Source organism: Vulpes lagopus, chromosome X (assembly GCF_018345385.1).
Source record: "Vulpes lagopus strain Blue_001 chromosome X, ASM1834538v1, whole genome shotgun sequence".
NCBI lineage: Eukaryota > Metazoa > Chordata > Mammalia > Carnivora > Canidae > Vulpes > Vulpes lagopus.
In genome coordinates, this window is record NC_054848.1 from 14,416,931 (window position 1) to 14,429,756 (window position 12,826).

General features: G+C 36.8%; 1 protein-coding gene across 15 annotated transcripts in view; it reads right to left on the minus strand.

The window, feature by feature from the left end:
* The window catches only part of SCML2 (Scm polycomb group protein like 2), a 98,079-nt gene that overhangs the window by 53,503 nt on the left and 31,750 nt on the right, over positions 1 to 12,826 (minus strand). For all 15 annotated transcript variants that reach the window (XM_041742045.1, XM_041742061.1, XM_041742049.1 and 12 more), the window contains one exon: positions 9,472 to 9,560. In XM_041742045.1, coding sequence (XP_041597979.1) covers positions 9,472 to 9,560 — 89 coding nt within the window. The remainder of the gene's footprint in view (positions 1 to 9,471; positions 9,561 to 12,826) is intronic.

Here is a 12,826-nt window from a genome sequence, read left to right on the forward strand (position 1 = left end):
TCTCTGAAACTCTGCTCTACATCTCACTTACTCTGGAGCAGAGCCAAGAACCTAGAAGGAAACAAAACCGTATTGATAGTAATTCATTCATCTAAGAAATATATGTGTTACATAGTATGTACCAGAAATTTAGGACTCATTAGTGAACAAAAAATTACAAAGATCCCTGTTCTGGTGGAACTTACCTTCTGGTGGTAGTGGTGGCAGTAGTGGTTGGGGTAAAGGTAGGGGAAAAAGAGAGAAGCAATCAACAAGAAATTTTAAAAGAGGGAGTCAAGCAAACCTAATAAATATATAAATTATAGGATATGTTGAAAGCTGGTAAGTCCAAAGAGAATGAACAGCAGTAGATATGATCTTAAAAAAAAAAAAAAAAAAAAAAACCTCCAAGCAAAAGATACAGGCACAAGAACATGAAAGTCATATAGACTGGGTTCACTTATGATAACCAATCCAGAAATCAATATGAAAAAAGCATCCTTTATAGTTATAAAAATTTAAAGCATGCAAATGCTAACAGGATTCTTAGAAAGCCTAAGTGCTATGTTAAAAGTAACACCTTTTCTTTCGATTTGCTTTTTATCCTAGTAAATAGCACCATCATCAACTCTGTCACCCAATCAGAAGCCTGGAAATAGTCCTAGACCAGGGGTAATCAGCCCAACTAAACATCAAAACAACTCAGGGCCAGGAATATTGATTTAATTGGTCTGGGGTGGGGCCCAGGCATGAGCACATTTTAATTCCCCAGGTGATCCTAACATGCATCCAAGGCTAAGAACCACTGTACTAGACACATTCTTTTCCCTTAACACTCATATTCAAAGACCACGACCTGCCAATTCTACCCCTTAGATCCCTAGGATAACGACATTAAAGTTAACCTTCAGGGATGACTCAGCGGTTAAGCTCTGCTCAGGGCCTGATCCTAGAGTTCAGGGATCCAGTCCCACATTGGGCTCCCTGAGGGGAGCCTGATTCTCCCTCTGCCTATGTCTCTGCCTCTGTGTGTGTGTGTGTGTGTGTGTGTGTGTCTCATGAATAATAAATAAAATCTTAAAAAAAAGTTAACCTTTAATCGTTTAGTATATGCCAGGCACTGTACTAAATGTTTTCCATGTATTTAATTCTCACAACACTATAAAGTCAATGCAATTATTATCCTCACTTTATAGAAGATAAAACTGATGCACAATTGCCTAAGAATATACCCTAAGTGTCAGAGCTAGATTTTAAACATAGGCAGACAACTCCTTGGAACACTCTACCACATCATCTGCTTAGACAACTCCAAATGATCTACTTCAAAGCCCAGTTCTCCTGTTCTTTTTAAGGCTTCCCTGGCCAACTCCTGCCCACTCCTACATTCCCTCAAAGGAGGTGCTCTTGCCTTCAACTGCAAAACTAATCTTGAAATGTATTCCCTTCTCTGAGACGAAGGGATTCTCAAAAGCAGATACATCTTATTCACAGTTATTTCCAGTAGAATACTCAACAGCAAGATTTTTTTTTTAAATGAATTAACCAAGTAATCACCTGAAGAACAGTAAACAAGCTTTCAACTAACTCTTTCACCAAGATATAATTTAAAAACATATCTGGTAGATTGATTCCTTTTTTAAATGTCCCCTTTAAACTCATCTCACTGTCCTGTACTTTTCCAATGATATCCTTTATACCACTGAAGTCTTAAAGTTCCTTAATTATTAGCCTTCAAAGTCCTTTTAATTACATAATCTTAATTTGATTCTTAAAAACCACCCTAAAGTCAGCAGGGCAAAAATTACCTTGATCAAAGATCAAAGTTATTTGATAAGTAAATAGCTGGTAAGAAGCAGAGTTACTGCCTGCCACTTCATGAAGGGGCTAAAGGTCAAATAACTGTTACTACACATGGAAGGAAAAAAGGGAGGTGTTTTTAACAAAGAATAACTTTGGCAGTTGATAAACTTACACTGCACATTCACAGAATGGAGGAAACATTCCCGGCACATATGAGGTTCCTTGGACCTTACACTATCATATAATCAAATAAGAATAAGACTTTCTGTAGCAAACCAAACTAAGTTCAAATGGCAATATACATTTTCTGCTACAAAACAGAATTAAGACAAGAATGAGCAGGGAAAGAGAATTTTAAGATTCAAATGTTAACAGTATGTCATCAATCCCACTATTAGCTAACAAGTAACAAAAAAAAAGACAATGATTATGGACAAAATGCAATTTATTATCTAAGATTTTCACGCTGTTTATTAATTCTTCTGAATTTCATGCTCTATCATACTTACATTAGTATAACCATACAAATAAATAAATATTAACAGAGCTCTGGAAGAAAACAAATATTTGAAAAAAATCAAAGGAATAAATAAGTAAAAGGGTTTTATCTCAAAACAAGCTACCTCCAGATTTAGATAATTGGCAAAACGGTTCCCTCTGCTGTCCACAAAAGGTAATGATCTATAGTCGCTTTTAAATATGTTTTTAAAGGATATGGTTTGTCATCATCAGTTCTTGAATGACTTCCTAAACAGAAAGATATAATTTGTAGGAGTGCCTGGTAGAGCATACAACTCTTGATCTTGGGGTTGTGAATTCAGGCCCCCTGTTGAGGGGAAAGCTTACTTTAAAAAAAAAAGATATAATTTGCAAAAGCAATAGCTAAAATAAACCAAGGGCTCATTCTTTTTTATTGTGGGGGGAAAATGATTCTTTCCTAGAAGGTAGTAAAGAATGCTCTTTTAACCCCTCTTCTTGCCTACCTACCTACAATATGCTTCTCCTTAAAGGCTATTTCTATTCATATTCCACAGACTCTGAAGCCAGTCTGAGCATTATCTGCATTAACCCTCTGCCCACAATATTCTTACCCTTGTAACTTTATGGTTCCTTCTTTCCCTTTCTTCAGATTTTCACTCAAATGGCAACCTCTCAGCAAGACCTTCCTGGCCAACCTAACTAAAATGTCACCCTCCCTTTTCCTTAGCATGTACAACTATCAAACATAACATATACTTTATTTTGCATGGTTTATTACACATTTCCCCAGCTAGAAGGCAAGCTCCATAAGGACAAGAACTTTTTTACTGTTTTGTTTGTGGCTGTACTCCCAGAGTCTACTTCTGACTACAAACTCCTATCCTTAATTTCTACTTCCTTAATTTTAATCAATTACTTCTTTGATCTCATCAAAAATTCTAGTCCTTTAAACTTCACTTATCTATGCACAAATATTTATAAAATGCTTACTAATGTCAGACACTACTGAGGACTCCTGATATACATTAAGTTGCAAAATAGACAAAAATCCTCCCCTTGTGGTACTCATATACTAGTAAAGAGAAAGCTGAGAAACACAATAGCATGAGCAAAATATATTTTATGTTAAAAATGATAAGTGCTATGCAAAAAAAGAAAAAGCAGAGTAAGGAAGAGCCAGAGAAAAATGTAGGGGAGAGGTCGTGTAAAACTAAATAGGGTGGGGCACCTGGGTGGCACAGTTGGTTAAGTGGGGGCTAACTCTTGGTTTCAGCTTAGGTCTTGAAACTGAGCCTTGTGATGGGCTCCCTGACTACTCCTCTCCTCCGGTCCCCACCCTGCACAGGTGTGCATTCTCTCTCTAAAATAAATAAATCTTAAAAAAAAAAAAAGGAGGGTAATCAGAACAAGCCTCAAATGGAAGGTGACATGTGAACAGAACCCTAAAGGTGAATCTTAACCATGCAATTACCTACAGGCCCTAAAGCAGTTGTGTCCACATGCTCTAAGAAAAAGGAAGTTAGTGTGGCTACAATTTAGTATGCAAGTAGGAGAGCAGTAGGAAACAGAGATCAGATAGATAATGAGTGGTCATATGTAGAGCCATGGAGGCCACTATAAGGACTCTGACTTTCACTATGAGTAAAATGGTGAGCCCCTGGACAATTTTGAACAAAGAAGCGATATAATCTCATTTATGCTTTAAAAGGAATATTCTAGTTACTGGGTTGACTACAAAGTATAAGGTTATAAATAAAAAGGTCAATGAGGAGGCTACTGAAGTAATCTAGGGGAGAGATAAAGGCAAATTGTACCAGCTGATAGCAAGACAGATGGCAAGAAGTAGCTGGATTTTGAATATATTTTTAAGATTTTATTTATTTATTCATGAGAGACAGAGAAAGAGAAACTTCCGCTTGCAGCCTTTCCCATCTCGAGGAGTGGTAACTGTTATTCCAATTGTTGGGGCCAAAAACCTTAGTGATTATTTCTTTCACAGTTTATCTCGTCCATAAGGAAAGGCTGCAAGTGGAAGTTTGAGATGTTTACTGGACATCCAAATAGGGATGTTGAGTGGATATTCAAGTCTGAGTTGGGAGCAAAAATCCAAATTGGAAATATAGATTTGAATATCATCTGCATATACACTGTATTTAAAGCCAGGAATTAGGGCAGCCCAGGTGGCTCAGTGGTTTAGCGCCGCCTTCAGCCCAGGGCCTGATCCTGGAGACCTGGGATCGAGTCCCATGTCAGGCTCCCTGCATGAAACCTGCTTCTCCCTCTGCGTGTGTCTCTGCCTCTCTCCCTCTCCCTCTCTGTGTTTCTCATGAATACATAAATTAAAAATCTTTAAAAAATAAAGCCAGGAATTAGATGAGATTACCAAGAAATAAATACAGATCAGAGTTTCTCAACCTTGGCACTACTGCCATTTGGGGTCACAACATTCTACTGTGGAGGCTATTCTGTGCATTGTAGGATGTTTAGCAGTGTCCCTGGTCTCCACTCACTAGATTAAAGTACCAACCCCACAAACACAGTTGTGATGAACAACAATGTCCCCAAATATTTCCAAATGTCTCATGGGGGACAAATCACTACCCCCTTCCCATTTGAGAACCACTGACAGAGATAAAAAAGTGAAGGAGACCAAACACTCTAACATTCTATCATGTTCTTTCATATCCAGGTTACAGAGAATCGTGTTACCCAAAATCAACTTATCTTCCTGTCATTTTATTATCTTCAAACCTTAATTCAAGACCATCATGGAGCACCTGAGTGGCTTACCCAGTTAAGTGTATGACTCTTGATCCCAGGGCATAAGACCAAGCCCCACATCAGGCTCCACACTGAGAATGGAGTCTGCCTGAGATTTTCTTTCTCCCTCTGCCCCTCCCCCTGCTCATGCTCTAAATAAATAATAAATAAATAAACTCTTAAAAAAATATCACCATCCACTTTATCTATTTATAGTGGTGAACACTGCTGGAGAAAAGTCTCGTATGTTTATTACATGTAGTACCATGTATTTAGTGCTCATCCTTAGCTGAGTCCTCTAAAATACCACCATCTTCCCCAGGCCATTGCTTTTCCCATCTCATATACCTGCTGTTCCATTTACCATTCACTTTATGACTAATTTTATGTATCCTCATTATATGTTTATTATTTTGTTAACTGACTTTCTGCTCAACCACAGAGTAAGTTCTCTACCCCAGTGTTGGAACACAGTAGACATTCAATCTATGTACGAATCCTCTCCTCCAACCTTTGTCAGTTTCCTATGTCACAAAGTAAATTCAGGCCACCAGGAATGAACTTTCGATATTCTGCACCCACAACTACAAATTTAACTCTACCTAAGGACGCTTTTCACCTGGTCTTTAGTTCTTGCTAATGTAACCAATAAACCTCCTATCCCCCAAATAGTCAAGAATCAGCTTTCTTCTCAACCTTTAGTAACTATCTGATAAGGATACTTATATATCATAAGGTGAGTGGGTATTTCTCAAGGTTCTAACCTTGACACTCCTCTCTTCTCCTTCTTGGTAATCTCTCTGGACTAGCTTATTCATTCTCAAGGCTTCCATCATTACCATTTAAGCTAAAAACTTCCATATCCACATACCCAAGCCAAACGTTTTTAAGTTCTAAACACTTCCAACAGTCTACTAGTAGTCATCCCTCCTCAGATTTCCCAAAGGCACCTTGACATGTCCAAAACAAAACCCATTTTCTCCCTATATGTGTATTCATCTTCCTGTACTCTCCATCTTTTCTTCATCTAACAAGTATATGTACCAGGACCTACGACAGACACCTAGAACACAAAGACAGTTTACTGTTCAAAAGGAACTCACAGTCTAGGAAGAGACAACAAAATAATAATATAATCCAATTCCTACTGGGACACCTGGGAGGCTCAGTGGTTGAGCGTCTGCCTTTGACCCAGGGCGTGATCCCAGGATCCAGGATCAAGTCCCACATCAGACTCCTTGCAGGGAGCCTGCTTTTCCCTCTGCCTATGTCTCTGCCTCTTTCTGTTTATCTCTCATGAATAAATAAATAAAATCTTAAAAACAAAAAAACTTAGCCAAAGCAATCTTGAGAAAAAAGAACAAAGTTGGAGGTATCAAAATCCCAGATTTGAAGATATACTACAAAGCTGTAATAATCAAAACAGTATGGTATAGGCACAAAAATAGACACATAGATCAATGGAATAGAACAGAGCCCAGAAATAAACCTACACTTATATGGTCAATTAATTCACAACAATGGGGAAAAGACAGTCTCTTCAATAAATGGTTCTGGGAAAATTGGACAGCAATATGAGAAACAACAAAACTGGATCATGTTGTTACACAAAAACAAACCTGAAATGGATTAAAAACCTAAATGTGAGACCTGAAACCATAAAATTCCTAGAAGAAAACATAGGCAGTAATTTCTTTCACATTGGCCATAGAAACATTTTTCTCTGTGTCTATTTTTCTATCTTTCTATTTTCTATCTTTCTACTTTTCTAGATGCCTCCTCTGGCAAGAGAAACAAAAGCAAAATTAAACCACTGAGACCACACCAAAATAAAAAGCTTTTACACAGCAAAGGAAATTATCAACAAAATAAAAAAGCAACTTACTGAATGGGAGAAGATATCTATAAATGATGTATGTGATAAGCGGTTAATATTCAGAATATATAAAAAACTTCTATAACTCAACAGCAAAAAAACACATAATTTGATTTAAAAATGGGCAGAGGATCTAAATAGACATTTTTCCAAAGAAGACATACAGATGGCCAATAGACACATAAAAAGATGCTCAATGGGCTGCCTGGGTGGTTCAGTCAGTTAAGTATCTGCCTTCAGCTCAGGTCATGATTCCAGGGTCTTGGGATCAAGCCCTACATCAGGCTCTCTGCTCAGTGGGGAGCCTCCTTCTCCCTTTCCCTGCCATTCCACCTACTTGTGCGCTCTGTCAAATAAATAAAATCTTTTAAAAAAGAAAGAAAGAAAGAAAGAAAGAAAGAGAGGGAGGGAGGGAAGATGCTCAACATCACTCATCATCAGGGAAGCGCAAATCAAAGCTTCACTGAAAATCACTTTACACCTGTTGGAATGGCTAAAATAAAAAAAAAAAAAACAAGAAATAACAAATATTGGTGAGGATGTGGAAAGGAACCCTGGTGCACTGGTGATGGGAATGCAAACTGGTGCAGCCACTGCAGAAAATAGTGGAGAGGTTCCTCAAGAAATTAAAAATAAAATTACCCTATGATCCAGTAATTCCACTAGTGGGTATTTATTCAAAGAAAATAAAAACACTAATTTGAAAAGATAAATGCACCCCTATGTTTACCACAATATTATACACAAAAGCCAAGATATGGAAGCAACCTAGGTGTCCATCCATAAACGAATGGATAAAGATATGGTGTATGTGTGTGTGTGTGTGTATATATATATATATATATATATATATATATATATATGAAATATTAGCCATATATATGAAATATATATATATGAAATATTAGCCATAAAAAAGATTTTGCCATTTGCAACAACACAGATGGAGCTAGAGAGTATAATCCTAAATGAAATAAGTCAGAGAAAGACAGATGCCATATGATTTCACTCATATGTGGAATTTAAGAAACAAAACAAAGAAAAAAGAGACAAAAAAACAGACTCTTAAATAGAGAACAACTGGTAGTTGGCCAGAGGGTAGGTGAGTGGGGAGAGGGGTGAAGTAGATAAAGGGGATTAAAAGTCCACTTACCTTGAGATAAGCACTGAGAAATGTATGGAATTGCTGAATCCTTTTTTTGATATAAATAATTATAATAAAATTTAAGTGACTGAGAAAAGAATCAGGACAGAGGGTGAGAAAGAAATATTCTGACCCATAATTTAACTAAAATTTGGCTTTTACTCACTGTTTCTTAACATAATGTACTCTTTCAACATTTTCTCAAGAGCATAAACTATCTTTGGAATTTTCCCTGTTACATAACAAATATTTCCTTATAACAAATTCTTTCTGATGACTGTTTTTAACATTCTTTAACTTCTGAAACCAAATCTAAGTAACTTTCAAGTGGTTTTTTGGCCCATCATCATTTTCTTCAATGTCAAAGGATGACTAATATAGCAAAGTGAGGGGAAACTTCACTTCTGAAGGTAAATAAAAAATAGCAAAGAACATTTGCTTCCAGTAGAGCACTCCTTTCATATTTAAGGTGAAGAAAGAAGGTACAAATCCATTTTGACTAGTGGGTGATTATAATTGAGACTTTTTTTATGACTTGTTGTTATGGACTGAATTGTGTCCCCACTCCTGCCAAATTCATGCTTAAATCCTAACCCCCAGCACCCCAGAATGTGATTTCGTTTGGAGACAAGGTCTTTAAAGAGGTAATTAAGTTAAAATGAGGTCATTAGGTTGGGCCCTAATCCAATGACTGGTGTCCTCATAAGAAGAGGAAAGGAGGACACAGACACACAGATCATGTGAAAACACAGAGAAGACAGCCATTTACAAGTCAAGGCGAGAGGCCTCCAAAGAAATCAAGCCTACTGACACCTTGATCTTGGACTTCTAGCCACCAGAGTAAGAAAATAAATTTCTGTGTTTAAGTCCCCGTAATGAACTGAATGGTGAACTTGAATGATATCCTGAATTTGAATGATATCCTTTCAAATTCATAAACTGAAGCCCTAATCCCCAATGTCATTGTGTTCAGAAATAGGGCCTTTACAGAGGTAATAAAGGTTAAGTGAGGTCATATGGGTGGGGCTCTAATCCAATAGGACTGGTGTTCTTATAAGAGGAAGAGAAACCAGAGATACCTCTCCTTCCCCACATGTACAAAGAAGAGGCCATGTGAGGACACAGCAAAAAGGTACCCATCTATATGCTGAGGAAAGAGGCCACACCAAAAACCAACCCTGATGTCACTTTGATTCTGGACTTCTAGTTCCCAGAACTGTGAAAAAATAAATCTCTATTGTTTAAGCTACCTAGTCTGTGGTACTTTGTTATTGCAGCTCTTAGCAGATTATTACACTTATCAATCCAGTAATTTAAAAAGAATTTTTATTTTTCCATATCGAAGAAGACAAAGTATTTAAGTACCCCTATTAAAACAATAAAGCTATATAGCCCAGGTGATGGAAGCTTTTTATAACATTTTTCTTACCTTCTTGAAGAATGTTGCAGGTGCCATTTCAGATCCATTCAGTGTTCGTAAGAGGAACATTGGCCAGGATGATGCATTCATCTGATAACCTATTTTATAAAATAAATCAGCATGAAAAAAGCCTCCCTGTGATATTAAAACAAGTTGGTATAAAAAATAGGTTTTGTTTATCATTCTTCTCCAGAGAATGACTTTCTTATTGAGAAACTAAGGAAACAGCTCCAATCAGTTCTACTGTACCCACTGCATTATTTGGCAACAATGCTAACAGTAGGGGGTAGACACTCTTATTTTAGAGAAGTCAGTAGCTAAAGTTCACCAACATACACATATATCTGTTAGAAATGGGCCATAATACTAGAGGTGATCCAAGCCAAAACCCAGAAGAGCTTTCAGTTCCCACCAACAGTCACGAAAGCATGGCAAAGGCTGCAAAAAACTTCCAGCCCTTCTTTTTCCTTAGAGTCCCTGCCTTATTTCTTTTCAGAAAGACAGTTTTCTGTCAAACTTAGCAAATGTACACTTACAATGATGCATTTCATTGTATATCAATTTCACCTCAAAATTTTTTAAAAACTGTAAATAAGCACTCAACTCTAATCAATGATATGCATGCTGAAGTATTTGAGGGAAGTGTACTGACATCAATAACTTCCTCTGAAATACATATTTAAAAATAAGATAAATTGATGAATCAATAGAAAGGCAGATAGGTAACTGATAAAGCAAGGATGTAAAATGACAATGGTAGAACCTAGGTAGTGGGTATGTGGGTGTTCACTGTAAAATATTTTCACCTTTTCTTTATGTTTGAAATTTTTCCACACAATATGTTAGGAAGAAAGATAGCTCTCACTTGAGCAATCTTTACATACACTAAACAAGATCTTCTCTTAGAATTTGTATCAGATGAAATCAAAATACACTCAACGGTATCTTTTTTAGAGATGTCACCAATTAATGGTGAATATCGCAGCATATGGCACATGCAACAGGGGGTAGAGGTCTGCTACTTTTATTGCCTTCTAGGAGCAATACATTTCATGCAGCACTTCCCTGCCCTGATGCCAAAATTAAAGAGAACTTGGCATGTATCCCTGGTGGATACATGCATTAAGGTAGGGAGGCACATGTATCCCTGGCAATTACTGGTCACTGGGTCCATCACTTGGATTAAACACGCAAAAAAGTTCAGACAGAAAGTCATCCTATATTAATCCTGTACCAAAATCCCCTTAATCTGACCCAAAGAAATAATTTTTGCTAGGAAAAAAAAATGCAGGGAAGGGGAGGTTATTATATACTCCCTGATAATAAATTAGTGTTATCAATGATATCTAATAAATAATCATCCACAACATGGAAATACCACATTGCCATTAGAATATTGCATAAAAATAAATCTCTGGGGACGCCTGCGTGGCTCAGTGGTTGAGTGTCTGCCTTCACTCAGGGCAGGGTGTCAGGGTCCTGGGATCAAGTCCCATATCAGGCTCCTCCCAGGGAGTTTGCTTCTCCCTCTGACTGTGTCTTTGCCCCTCTCTTTGTGTCTCTCATGAATAAATAAATAAAATCTTTAAAATAAATAAATAAAAATAAACACAAATATAATTCTCTGGTCCTTATGCCTTTCTCTTAACCCTCATCTTGTCCTATTACATCATGTAATCATCATTACCATCATCATCATCTTAATTTGACATTTTTCTTAATTCTTTAATTGCCTAAAGTCAAACATAGATTAAAAGGCCAAACACAGATAAAAGTGTATATAAAAATTCAAACACATATAAAACTAGTCTACAATGTTAAGAAGTCTAGATAGTGGTACCTTTGGGAATAGGAAGTTTATGACTGAGGATCAGCAGGAGTGGGGCTTCTGGGGTGCTGATAATGTTCTGTTTCTTGATTTGGGTGATGGTTTTTATGGATGTGTTCATTTATAAGCTGTACACTTATGAATTGTATGCTTTTCTGTTTGTATATTAAAACTTTAAAAAATCTTTTAAATAATAACCTTTACGGTTTAAATAAAAGAAAACCAAGTAAGCTGTGTTATATTAAAATGGAAACTATGTGAAGCACCTAATGATCAAACTGGCAAAAATTGTGTATTTTTAATATGTACTATCAAAATACATATTAATCAGTATGCACTATGTATTTCATATTTTTAATTAATAAATTCTAAAAGTAACATGAAAAACAGTGACCATAAATCTGGCTATGTGTCTGAAATGTTGGCAATCACAACAGCTATGCTTCCTTTAAACAAAATTCAAAAACATATTATCAGTTGTAAACAGAAATCAAATCCAAACCGGGAAGTACTATGCCTCAGGTTTACACTTCTTTCTATCTCTTACAGAATTCTGTATGATTTAAGAGCTATTTAAAACATAAATGATATGAAGAAAGAAAAGAAGGCAAAAGGCAGAAAACACACTCTAAACCACCTTCTTGGAATAACACATCTTTAGTTAGTTTTTTAAAATATTTTAAACCAAATTAGGAATTAGGAATAATTAACAAATAGAGCAAGGAAAGTATAAAAATATATTGCTATAAGAGTGGCAATTATTAATATCTTAAATTTGGGGTTCTAAAGGAATTAACTAGTCAGAGACAAAAAGAAATCCATTCTCTCATTGTGCTTTACAATAGAGAATTTTCATTTTCAGCATTGTAAAGAAGAAACAAAAAACAAGGGTAGCCCAGGTGGCTAGTGGTGTAGTGCCGCCTTCAGCCCAGGGCGTGATCCTGGAGATCCAGGATCAAGTCCCACATCAGGCTCCCTGAATGGAGTCGGCTTCTCCCTCTGCCTATGCCTCTGCCTTTCTCTCCTCTCTCTCTCTCTCTCTCTCTCTCTCTCTCCCTCTCTCTCTCTCTCTCTTTCTCTTTCTTTCTCTCTCTCTCTCTCTCGAATGAATGAATGAATAAATAAAAACTTTTTTTAAAGTGCTTAAAAAAAATTGAGAACTTTGTACTTAAAAACCTTTGCTATAAAGTTCCATCAGTTTTCTCCCTTTCAAAGACTTAAAGGTACTGACCTCTACCCCTCTCACTATTTCTTCTCATTGCAGTTATAATGAAATTCCAAGTCTGAAACTGGGGTCTGAATGTGAAATCATACCCTTCTCCTGTGCTCACCGCCATGCCAAAAATGCTAAATAGTTCAACAGACAATAATGACGGAAAAAGTGACTCGTAATAAATGCTACAAACTTCTCCCCCAAAAGGGTTTCTGAATCTGCATGTGTGCCCTAGTAGAGCTGCTTTTGAAATTTCAAGTTTGAAGACAGCACATGTCTTGCCCTGGAGTGGAGAACCTTCAGCACACATATGCCAAACATGT